General features: G+C 35.6%; 1 protein-coding gene across 3 annotated transcripts in view; it reads left to right on the top strand.

The window, feature by feature from the left end:
* Window positions 1–913: 913 nt before the first annotated feature.
* The window catches only part of Unc79 (unc-79 homolog, NALCN channel complex subunit), a 216,084-nt gene continuing 204,375 nt past the window's right edge, over window positions 914–12,622 (top strand). For 2 of the 3 annotated variants that reach the window (XM_071606555.1, XM_027931618.3), the window contains exons 1-2: window positions 914–1,016; window positions 9,507–9,599. In XM_071606555.1, coding sequence (XP_071462656.1) covers window positions 929–1,016; window positions 9,507–9,599 — 181 coding nt within the window. In that variant the 5' untranslated portion in view covers window positions 914–928. The remainder of the gene's footprint in view (window positions 1,017–9,506; window positions 9,600–12,622) is intronic. The other variant, XM_071606553.1, reaches the window with a different exon arrangement.

Below are 12,622 nucleotides of genomic sequence, written 5' to 3'. Positions count from 1 at the left end.
AAACTCCTAACAATCCTAATGAAGTGAGGTAGGTATTGCTACTATCCCCATTTTAAAACTTTGATAAGTTATTATTAGGAGGCACGCACTTCTATGGTGACTGATGACTAACTGCACAGGATCACACAGTGCTAGCTCATAATTTCCTTTCTTTGGTGTGTGTTGGATTTGTTACTGTATGGAGGTTAAAAATTACCTCATGGGGTTTGGGGGTTATAGCTCAGTGGGAGAGCGCTTGCCTAGCACATGTGAGACACTGGGTTCGGTCCTCAGCACCATCTAAAATAAATTAGTAAATAAAATAAAGGTATTTTCTTAAAAATTACCTTGTTGCCTAGTATTCCAGATGTAGAACCATTGTAGCTTTGATTGGTGGAGCAGAAATAGCCTAGTGTTATCTCTATTCCTACCTCAGTGACCTTTTAAAAACTTTCAGTGGGCAAATAATCTAACATCTCTATGCCTCAGTTATCTTGTGTAAAAATAAATGGAGGTAAGAATGCTGGAGGGATTCAGAAATCATTTTACATTGGAAAGTGCTTTGAATTTATGAGATCAAAAGATGATATGAATATTAAGAATTTCTTATGATTTATATGATATTGAGAAAAATCTCACGTAATAGATATTTATATTTCTTAATATATTCACTCATCAGTCAATTATTGACCAGCTCTTGTACACATAGCACACTATACCAAGCAGTATGTTTCAGAACTCTTGATAGGAAGGAGACTATAGTTGCTTATAATTTAGATCAACTCATTAAAACTTAAGATGTAAAATTAGTGTATTTTGTTAATGGGAAAATATTCAGTGACTGATTACTCAATTTTGTTTTGTAGATCTTGGACAGTCAATATTTTATACAACTACATGTTTGCTACCCTTTCTCAATGATGATATTCTGAGTACTTTGCCCTACACGATGATCTCAACGTTAGCTACCTTTCCTCCATTTCTGCACAAGGATATTATTGAATATCTTAGCACATCTTTTCTACCAATGGCTATATGTAAGTTCAATCTTACCTAATACTAGATTATTTTTACGTATTGTACAAATGAAAATTGCTTTTGCTGTTACAGACTCTTGATTTTTAATATTTTAATGGAATCACTGACTATGTACATATGCTATGATTTAAATTCAGTCATTTCAGTATTAACATTATGATGAAAATCAAAGAAATGAAAGACAATTATACCTTAGAATTGTTTTATTCACTTAGTTTTATCTTACAGAATAGGAAGAAAGAACAGGTCAAAGAAAGGCTGTATTTCCTAGTTATAAATTACAACATCTTTTGCCACATTAGAAAAAAGGTGAGAGAGTGTTGCCTCCAATGTAGAATTCTTTCTTTTGTGTCCTAAGGCAGTAGGCTCTGGTGGAAAGAGCAACAGGTAGAGTTGGCACTTGTAGATTCTGGTCCCAGCTCTGCCCCTAATTTGCTGTGAGATGGTGGGCAGCTCACAGAGCTGAAACCCCACCCACAGACTGATCCATCAGCTTTCCCTCACAGGGGTGTTGTGATGATAAAATGAGTCAGAATTTTTGAAAACAGCTAAGGAGTCTGTATACAGGAGTCTGTACAGAACTGATTTAAATTCTTTTCCACTTTTAAATACTCGATTCTGCTGGCTTATTGGACGTTAAAGCAAACAGGAAAAACATTGGGTTGTGGTCTTTATGATCATGTTTCTTCTAAAGTATTCTTCAAGGAAATGGATCATGGATTGATCTGTTTGTGCGGATGATCTGAAAAGATTGTGTGTTTAGGAGTCAAACAGATCTAGATTCCCCATCTCAGCTCTGCCATTGGCTAGTGTTTGACCTTAGGCAAGTTAGTTAATCTTTCTGTTTCTTACCTGTAAAATGAGAATAGTATTCACGGAGCTGTAGTAATCATAGGCTGTTGTGATGATTAAGACGTTAACCTGGAACATTGGCAGAGTGCTGGCACAATACCTGCTAGCAGTAACGTTAGTTTACTTCTCTCCTTCCTCAATTTTTGTCTATAAAAATAACTTTAGGGGCTTGGGTTGTGGCTCAGTGGTAGAGCGCTTGCTTAGCACATGTGAGGCACTGGGTTCCATCCTCAGCACCACATAAAAATAAATACATAAAATCAAGGTATTGTGTCCATCTGTAATTTAAAAAGTAACTTTATTGGGCACATTTAGCTCCTAGTGGTCATTTTTCACCATTTTAATTTTATGTATTTACGATCTTATTAAAGTTGTTGTGGTGTATCAACAATTGGTAAATATATGCACTAATTGAGCTATATTTGTTTATTTTAAAATCAAGTTTAATTTTAGGTATGGAATTGTAATTTTCATTTTTTTTTAGAGTTGACTTTTTGCCTAAATTCTATAGTAATTTGGAAAAACTAGCAGATTTGTCATATCATTCAAATAATAGAATATTTGGTCATTTTCTTTTTTTGGTTCTCTGTAAACTTATGGACAGGTACTTGTTTGTAGATATAGTCTTAAAGTTGTATAGAGCTATTCTAAAATAAACAATGTTGGGATGGGGATGTAGCTCAATGGTGGAGCATTTGCCTAGCATGTATGAGGCCCTGGGTTCAATCCCAGCACTGGAAAAAAAAAAAAAAAAGCACTAGAAAAAAAATAGAAAGTCTTGTTTTTTTGAATTATGGCAGGTGAGGCTATATCTTTCTAATAACTAATCTAATTTACTGTATTCCTACTTCTTAGGAATAAGTTAATAATTTTGGGAGAGACATTGAGTATATCAAGATTCTGAAGTTATACTTAAAATTGATCAGGTATTGTGGAGCTGGCCATTCATTTCATCACACTTGATTTTTAATTTCTACTTAATTAGAAATACAGAACCTAGAACACTAATTAACTTGAAGTCAGGTTAGAATCCTTACTCATAAAAATGTGTGAACCTTGTCAATTGAAGAGATCAAAATAGTGAGTCGAGTTTACAGAATTTGTGTGAATTTTAGTGTTGATTAGAGGAATAACTTGGTGTTCATTTAAAGGTGTGAACAAGTTGCTTCATGTCTCTGGAACTTAATTTTTTAAATTTTTTTTTATTAGTTGTTCAAAACATTACAATGATCTTGACATATCATATATCATACATTTGATTCAAATGGGGTATGAATTCTTATTTTTCCCACATGTACAGATTGCAGGATCACATTGGTTATATTTTTCAACCTTAAAGGAGGTATCTGGAAAAAATCAATCTGTGAGGTTATTTCTGGCTTAATAGTCCTAGGTTAAACCATATTTTATATAAAAGGCACATGGCTTCCTCTAATCTAGTTGTTGATATGGTTCATGTATTTATTTTATTGTCTGAATTTAGTCTTTTAGTTTTAACTTGGATTCTTATCTTCATTTTGGTAGTTCAACATTAGACAATCTTTGTTAGCTTCAAATCTTCAAGAATAAATTGTAATGCTAACTTTTATAGTTGCATTTTGTTACACTGTTCAGATGCTGCTTTTGTGTGCTCATTATTTCACAAAGTATGTATGAGATAGATGCCAAGATGGAAGGGATCTGGTTCCAGGTTACTCATGTCAAGTTGAATTGATGTGAGAATGTGGGACTGTTCATTGTAGGGACTTTGTTTTTATTTTCTGGTGGTTGTTTCCATATCTAGAAATTCTGAGTAAAAAAACACACACAACACAGAAGGCTTTAAGTTCTCCCAGAATATTTTAATTTCAGTACCAAGGAGTTAGGATAAAGATGTTGCCCCTTCCTTCCTGCTTCTCTTCCTCCCTCCCTCCTTCCTTCCTGCAGTGCTGGTGGAACCCAGGGCCTTCTGCATGCTGGGCAAGTCATCTATCACTGAGCTACACCCCCAGGCCCAAATGTTGAGTCTTTTATATTCTTGATAAAGTGATAAAAGTCTTTAAGACAGAAGGGCTCTTTTAAAAAAATCTCTTTGGTGTGGTGTTCCTAAGGTCAAATGTAAAACAGACAAATTTTCAGGCATTAAATGATTATATCATTGTCTGTATCACCTGGATGATGAAGTTCTGAGCTTTGGAGTGAACCCAATGAGATATTACAGCTCCTTCAGATTAAAAGGCCTTTATGTGTATCTCATTTGTCCTTTATGCCATCTTTGTTGGTGAACTATGTGCTGTGCTTTTAGTTTTAAGTAACTCCTTTTGAAGTTCTGCAGAGCAAATATCAATTTATTTATTATTAAATTTCCCTTTTATATAACCTTCTTTTTTAACTCCTTCCATAAATAAAATATATTTTCTTTATTCCATATGTGTGCAATATGCTTTGTTTATTAAAAAAATTAAAGGAGTTACTAAGAATTGAAAAAAATTATTTCATGTCACCATGGAAACCTCTCTTTTTCCAATAAAGGATCTGTGATTTGTGAATTGAATTGAAATGTGGATGTTTGGAAGATAATGTCTTCCAAAGAGAAAAAGCAGAGAAGAGAAAAAACTAATTCCAAATGAACCTTAATTGATGCAAACAACCTTGATTTAAAGATACTAATAAAGCTGAAGTATTATATCAGTTCAAGATGCTGCTAGTATATCCTAGTATCTTAGACTGTGCAGGCAAATCTGGTTTCTTTTCCAAGTTAGACTTTCTGAAAAGTCAGTTACCCTCGGCAAAAATAAAGATTTGTTCAAATCTTTGCTTTGACTTAAAAGTAATTGTGTGATTTAATTGAACGTCTGGTCCCAGGCTGTTGGCCATGTGTCATTTGCTCCATTACTTTTATATAACGTTTTTTTAAAAACTATTATTGTATAGGATGTGTGATGTTTCCGTGGTCTTCCAGAGATTAATACTTTATGGAAAAAAAGTTAAAAAAAGAGTGCAAGATACTGATGATGTTTAGTAATATTTAATATATGATGTCTATTTTATTAGCTAATGATTGTTTTTATAAGTCAGGTCTTCTATACTTTAAGAAGACCTTGTTGAATTTTGAGAAATATTTTAGTACTGGAGTTTGGAAGAACTGAATATAGTCCTTTGGCAGTTGGCAAATGTCTCAACCTCATCAAACATTGGTTCCCTTATAAAATTGTCAATAATCAAACTTCCCTTGTCCACATCCCATGTTTATTGCAAAGAAAAGGAGATAAATAACATATGAGAATGGCTTTTGAATATTCTATGACATTGTACACGTGTATGCATAATGGATCAAATGGGTAGTCAGATCACAGATATGTTAAATCTCATTACTAATTTTAACATTTCACTGCAATTTCCATGTTGCTCTGAAATTTTATCATCTTAAATATTGCTTGAGGTAGAGGGCCATCTACTAGTGGGAATTTGTTTGTTGTATAATAACTGTCATTATTATGCCAGATGTTGTGCTCCTAGAACATGTCAGAACATTTCTTCAGTGTTGAGGGCTGTCCTGCCTCTATGACTTTGCACTAACCTGCACATCTGCAAATATTTTAATAGACTTAACCTACTTAAACTCAGGGTCATATTGTCTTGTCTTTATGTTTCACTAAAATGCCCTTCTGAAAAGTGTGGCTGTCTTTTGGAGAAACCCTCTCTAGTGGAACACAATTAACTCTGCTCACACAAACCCAAGGCACAAGTGCAGAAGAGACTACTTTTCAATTCAAGTGATGCAGTATGGAGAAGTTCAGGAAGTGGCTCTGTTGCGTACACCTGAATGTGTCTCTTCTTCCCAGATGATTCTCTAAGACCAGTGGGGTTTATTTCAACATATGTCAACTCAGTCCACTTCTTACCATCATCTCTCATGTGGACCTATCCAATGAGCTGGTCCTCTATGTTCCTTTTTAACTCTCCCGAGGGCCACTGGTCCTCGTAACTTACCTCTCTGTTCCTTTTTTAAGCCCTGCTACTGCCTGTTCACTAAAAAGCCAGAACTTTTCTCCAAGCATGTAAATCAGATCATGTCACTTCCCTCATCCAAACCATCTATCTTACTGTCACTCTTAAAAACCAATTTCAAAGTCCTTAGTTGTCCCACAAGGCCCTCTATAATCTGGCTATTGCTTACCTTATTACTTTAATTACTGCCTGTCTGTGTCCACTCTTCACTATGCACATCACCTTTCTGCAGTTTCATAAAGGTACTGAACTTTTGTGTTTTCTCTATGTTTTCTCCTCTGTCTCAATGTCCTTCTTCCAGATGATCTCCTGATTTGCTTCCTTATTTTCTTTAGGTCTTAGCTCAAGTGCCACATCTTTCTAGATGCCCTTCCTTTCTTTCTAGCTAATATAACTCCTGGCATTATCTTCTCTCTTCTCTCTTGCCCTGCTTTATATGTCTTCATTAGTAAGACTGAAGAGCTGAATTTTAAGTTTGATTCAATTTTAATTTAAATACCATCAGTGGCTTGTGGCTATCATATTGGATAACACAGCTCTAGCATCTAAGTTCCAGAAGGAATGAGGACTTGTCTGCATTCTTTACTATTGTATTCCCAGGACTCAGAAAAAAGTTTGGTGCATAGGAGGTATTGAGAACAATACTGGTGAATGAATAAGTGACTAGAACATTGGCTGTGAATCCAGTGTGATTTGGAATATAGTCTCAAAAATTAGATTGCAAATAATTTTTTCTCTCTTTTATAAAATGACTTTCCTTGTATACTTACTTTTTTTTGGTGACAATCATAAGAGCTCTACATGATAGTACATTAGGAACTATAAAATGCAGGAGCATATTAAGAGATTTATCTTATCATGGAAAGAGGGGTGTTGGTAATGATTGTACTGGTGGTGCTGAGAAGATAGGGAATAAGACTGGAAACTTTTTTTTTTTTAGTATGATATTAAGTGTAAAATTTTCTTATTTTTTGTGGTGCTGGGGATTAAAATTTTCTTATTTTGACTATCTTCTATTGTACATATTTTTTTAACACCCTCTTGGGGAAAAACTGCACATCTGTTTACATTATGCCTTTTAAACAAAATTCAATAAATAGTGTGTACTTGTGTTTGTTTATTAAACAAGATTTGCAGTTATTTTGTTCAGTCTAGTAGAAGGCTGTGAAATTGCAAGGTACCGTCTGTTTATATAAGTATTAGAGCCAATTTCCTAGGGCCAGAGCCAAGAGAACACTTTTGGCTTTATGGCTGGTCATACTTGAAGGAAGAGCATAGATTTGAAGGGGTAACAGGGACAACCAAAGGTTGCTGAGCTATTTGGGCAGTTCTCCAAATAGACTTCCCCTAAATCATCTGAGACGGTTGGGCATCTCTCCCATTTTTAAAGGCCTCCAGTCACATTGACTCTCAGCCTCTCTTAGCTATAGTCTTCCTGATTGAGAAATGCTTGTTTTTAAAAAAATTTGAGATGAATTAAACAGAGGTGAAAATAATTGTCTCAAAAAGAATGGAGATACACAAAAAGATACATTCCTTCTTTCTTGAATATGTTGGAGACTAGACTTTTTTCTCTTTCTTTAACAAGGGGCACAAAGAATATTGTCTTATTCCTTTTGGTTATAAATGAGATATGTCCCCTATGTATTGTAATTTTATATAAAATAAAGCAGATTTTGAGGTTTTCTGCCAATTATTCTTCTACCCCTGGACATCTTACTGGGCATGTCCTTTCTTATTTCTCATCTCTCTACTAGGACCTCTCAAAAGGAAGCCCTTGGCCAGCTTGCATCAGAGTCACCTGGTGTGCTTATTAATTTGATATGTCTTTCCTGCTTCCCAGACTGTTATAATCTCTAGATACGGGCACCCAAGAAGCTGAATTTGAAAAAGCTCCCTGGCTAAAGCCTTAGAGCAATGCTGTCTTGTTCTTTAAATGTGCCTCCAAGTTCTTTTTCCTTAATTAATTGTATTTGATTAATCAACTTTGTCATCTAAGAACAGTATACTGCTCTCCATATCTCTGTTTAATTATTAATGCTTATTTATACTGTATAGCCAAACTAATTTATCCACCTGAATATTGCCTGCTTGGTGGGTTAGGAGCACTCAGCTGCCAGTGACTGAAAACAAACTCAATGGAATTTAACTATGGATTTACTTTGTTGGTTTGTTTTTGTAAAGCTTTTGTGAAAGCAGCCATCCATTATGGGTAGTGAAAGTTCTTTGTGTTAAAAAAAAAAAAAAGAATCATGTTAAACATTGTTTCCTTTATTATATGACAGATCTTTCACTGGTGTTTTGATGGTTCTACTATCACATGTTTTATAAAACTGTCTTATCTTTTTGAATGTAAATGAGATATGTTCCCTGTGTATTGTAATTTTATATAAAATAAAGCAGATTTTGAGGTTTTCTGCTTGCTGGTTGTTGCCAAAGTCATGGTATTTCATGTTCAGGAAATTGAGAGTTGCCTCTTTGAGGGTTTTATACTTCCTGCACACCGTTCTGTTCATGCTTGACAATTTGCCACATAAACCTAGGAATAAGAGGTATCTTGTACTTTTGCAATTATTCCTCAGAAAAGGAGAATCATTTTACATTCAAATCCTAATAAAGGTCTTCCTATTGTGGATTCTTTCTCAATTACTGTGCTTGGGATAGTAAAGTACCCTTTAGAGACAACACAATACTTCAAGTGACTTCCATCAGTGCTTGACGTGAATCCTTAAAGGAGTTATTTGATGTACTCTATTAAAAAAGACAATAAAATTTAATATAGTGTTCAATATTGCCATGAAAAAACCACTTAAAGATGTTTTAAAAGCAGTATGTAAATGGAGATCATGGTTTTACATATGTAAGACAGGTTTTCAATAAAACAACTTTTGCTCTGTGATTGATCCTTGTTGATGTGGGATAAAATGTCCAGCAATGGCATTATTCACAGATTCAAAAGGTGCTTTATTTCAAACTCAGATGGATTTGAAGATGGTAAGTTTTGTAAAACTTAACAAAGTAGTGATTCTCATGATAAAGAAGACAATAATGATAAAGTTACATATGAAGGTTTGAATAAAACTGATGATTTATGAGCATTGAAAATAATTTTAAAATTAATATTGTATTTTTATAACATATGATTTAAAATTTCTATATGTAACTAAGAAGTTGCATGTTATACTAACCTTATTTCATCTGCATCTCTAGATAATTTAGAAATTCAAGTTGGGTTTAAAAACATTTTACTTTTTTTATTCCTTATTGGGACAACCTTCAGTATTCCTTCTTTATATCTGAGCACATAGAAGATTTTTTTCCCTTTCTTTTCCATCTAGACATAAACATGTTGGAAGTAGTGATCATATCTGAGCATGGCTCTGTTAAAGCCATTATGTCACATTCTGGCATTGTTCCTTCTTGGTGATACTCTGTACGTGTTTGCTATGATGTTGACAACTGTTGCATTTGTATACAAGGAAAATTTTATGAGTGTTATTTGTGTAAAGTTTCATTGGCTGACTGGGACTTTCTTTTCTTAGTTCCCATGCTCTATGTGAAGCAGCAAGTATATATGCATATATATGTGTATCTATCTCTCTATCTATAGACTAAATTGTGTCTAATCAAAGAAATTTTGGTTTCAGTGGGTTCCTCCAGGAGAGAAGGTGTTCCTGCCCATGTTAATCTGTCTGCATCCTCCATGCTAATGATTGCAATGCAGTACACATCTAATCCAGGTAAGTGGAAATCTGTCTTGACTAATTCCAAAACCAATCATTAAGTAAGACGTTAAATAATCAAGCTAGAAGTTTTCATGTGAGAACTTTTCTTGGTGGAATTGGCAATTGGAGGTGTGTTAGAAAACAGATTTTTGAATTAAAATAAATTTTCATTGCCTATTGTTAAAAGTAATTAGTGCTCTTGCAACTAGTGGTGTTTTTTTTAGAATGTTTGAGGACAAAATTTTAGAACATTGAGGAATTTGATTGAATATAAATATATAGAAAAGTTCAATTGGAAATATAAAAATATCTAATTCTAACAACTAAAAATAACTTTGGTTAATAATTTGACAAGTTTGGTCCTCTAATGTCATACCAATGTCCTTGAACACAAACCTTTTACTACATTTCTGATTTTTTCCTTTAGAATAAATTAATAAAAGAGGGATCCATGGGTTAAAGGGCTTGAAAAAATTTCAATATTCTCAATAGTTGTATTTGAAAGTACTTGTCTCATTATGACTGGTCACTGAGTATCATCATAAAATTTGTAGAGTTGAATAGATTAAAAAATCTCATTTTGATTTTTATGTCTTGGATTACTAGTGTTGTTGGACAGGTTTTATATAACTTGCTCTATTTGATTTCCATTTGTCAGTATAATTTCAGATGAACTTTGGGGAGCTGATCTAAAAAGGAGCTGACTATAGGAGTCATATGCTGAGATATGAACTCAGTTTTTTTTCAGTTATTGTTTATTTGGAAAGGAATAAATATTATAGCACTGTTTTAAACCTTCTGTTTAATTAAGTAGAGTAATAATTGAGATTTTGGAGTTTTTGACTGAAGAATGAGGAAAAATTTTTTTTTTCCATTTCAAAATCTTAATGCTTCTTAATCTAGAGTGTTGGCCTTGAACTTTTTTTTTTTTTTTTTTTAATTGAGATGATGTCTTGCTATTTTCCCTAGGCTGGCCTCTAATTCTTGAGCAGAAATGATCCTTCCACCTCATCTTCCAGATAGCTGGGATTAGGAAGTACACTAACTCACCCAGCTCTCATCCTTTGCCTTAGTTTGTTTGGGCTGCCATAACAAAAATACCATAAACTGGGCAGCTTACACATAACATTTACTTTTTATAGTTCTGGAGGCTGGGAAGTCCAAGATCAAGGTACTGGTGGATTTAGTGGTCTGGTGCTTCCAGATTCACAGATGGTCATGCTTGTTCTGTATTCTCTCATACGGAAGGAGCAAGGGAGTTCTAATTCCATTAATCCCACTCATAAGGGCCTCACTTCACTTCCTAATACCATGACATTGGGTGTTAGGATTTAACATACGAGTTTTGGGGGGATACACATATTCAATCTTTGGCATTCTATCACTGTCCCCAACCCCAACTTCATGTCTTTCTGACATGCAAAATACATTCATTCCATTCTGACAACCTCAGAAGTGTCAATTCATTCCAATATCACGTCAAATGTCCAAAGTCCAACATCTCATATAAATATCATCTAAGTCAGATGTAGGTGAGACTTGAATTATGATTTATCCTGAGATAATTTTCTTTCCAGCTGTGAACCTGTGAAATCAAATAAATTATATGCTTCTAAAACAAAATAAAATGATGGGGACTTGGGTTGCAGACACCCAGTGTGGAGCATTTACCTAGCATATGAGGAGTACTGGGTTTTCTTCCTAGCACCATCAAAACAAACACAACAGTGAGACAGGCATAGGATGGACATTCCCATCCAAAAGAGAGAAATGTAAAAAAAGAAAGGAGTGACAGGTTCTATGTAGGTCCAACACCCCAAAACATTAAACTTTAGGCTTGAGAAAAATCTTTGACTTGATGTTCTTCCTTCCCAGCAGCTTTGCTTGGTAAGGGTTGGGCTCCAAGGCTCCAGGTGGTCCTGCCTCATGGATTTAGGGAGCCTGGCCAGCATGGCTCTCCTGACATTGCCCGAGAAGGGATTTCTATGATAATCCTGCTGCCATGTCAGTTTTCTGCCTCGGCCTGCTCTGACAGGCTGGGTCCTGTGATCATGACTCTCTTGGGCTCCACTGAAATCAAGGTGGAAGCCCTCACAGCTTTGTCGGTGCAGCACATGCTATGTTGGGGACAAAGGCACTTCACTGAGGAGCAGCTGAAGCACAAGGCACCAGAGTGTAGGAACTGGAAGCAGCCAGCAGTGAGGTGGGCCAGGTAGCAGGTGTGAAGTTCCCCAAGTGTGGGTGGCTTCTTCTTTTCTTCTTCTCCCCCCCCTCCCCCCCCGCCCCCGGTATCTGGGATTGAACCCAGGCACACTTATCCACTGAGTCACATACCCTGACCCTTTTATTTTTAATTTTGAGGCAGGGTCTTGCTAAATTGCTGAGGCAGGCCTCGAACTCATGATCCTTCTGCTTCAGCCCCCTGAGTTGCTGGGACTATGAGTGCACCACTGTGCCAGGCAGCTCTGAGGATTCCTAAAGTGTCATCCTCCCTCATCTGGGGCAGCAGCTCCTGCCTTCTCCTGGGAAGGCTGGCTGTCGTTAGTTTCTGTTCAGTAGACTGTTTATTAGTTGCTTAGTTGTGCCCTTAGTGTTCTCTTCCTAACAAGTTTTTCTCATTCTTTTAATACAGATAAGCAGAGAATTTCCCAAATCTTTAACTTTTGCTGCTTTTTTGATTACCATTTCTGTCTTTAAATCATTTCTCACTTCAGGAATTTTACTGTAAGCAGTCAGAGATGCCAGGCTGCTCTTTCAGCATTTCTCTAAGAACTGTGCTCAGCCAGATAGCCAGTTTCATCACTCAAAAATTCTACCTTCCACCAAACACTAGGACATCAGCATAACTCAGCCAGGTTCTTTGCCACTGTGTAACAGGATGGCCTCTCCTCCAGCTTCCAATATTGCGTTCCTTATTTCTGTCTGACACCTTATCAGTATCGCCTTTACTGTCCATATTTCTACCAACATTCGTTCAGGATCACTTAGGATTCTTTAAGAAGATGGAGGCTTTCTCAATGGCTCTGTTCTTTTTTATC

The sequence above is a fragment of the Marmota flaviventris genome, chromosome 2, assembly GCF_047511675.1.
Source record: "Marmota flaviventris isolate mMarFla1 chromosome 2, mMarFla1.hap1, whole genome shotgun sequence".
In the NCBI taxonomy this organism is placed as follows: domain Eukaryota; kingdom Metazoa; phylum Chordata; class Mammalia; order Rodentia; family Sciuridae; genus Marmota; species Marmota flaviventris.
This window is presented reverse-complemented; position numbering and strand designations above follow the sequence as displayed.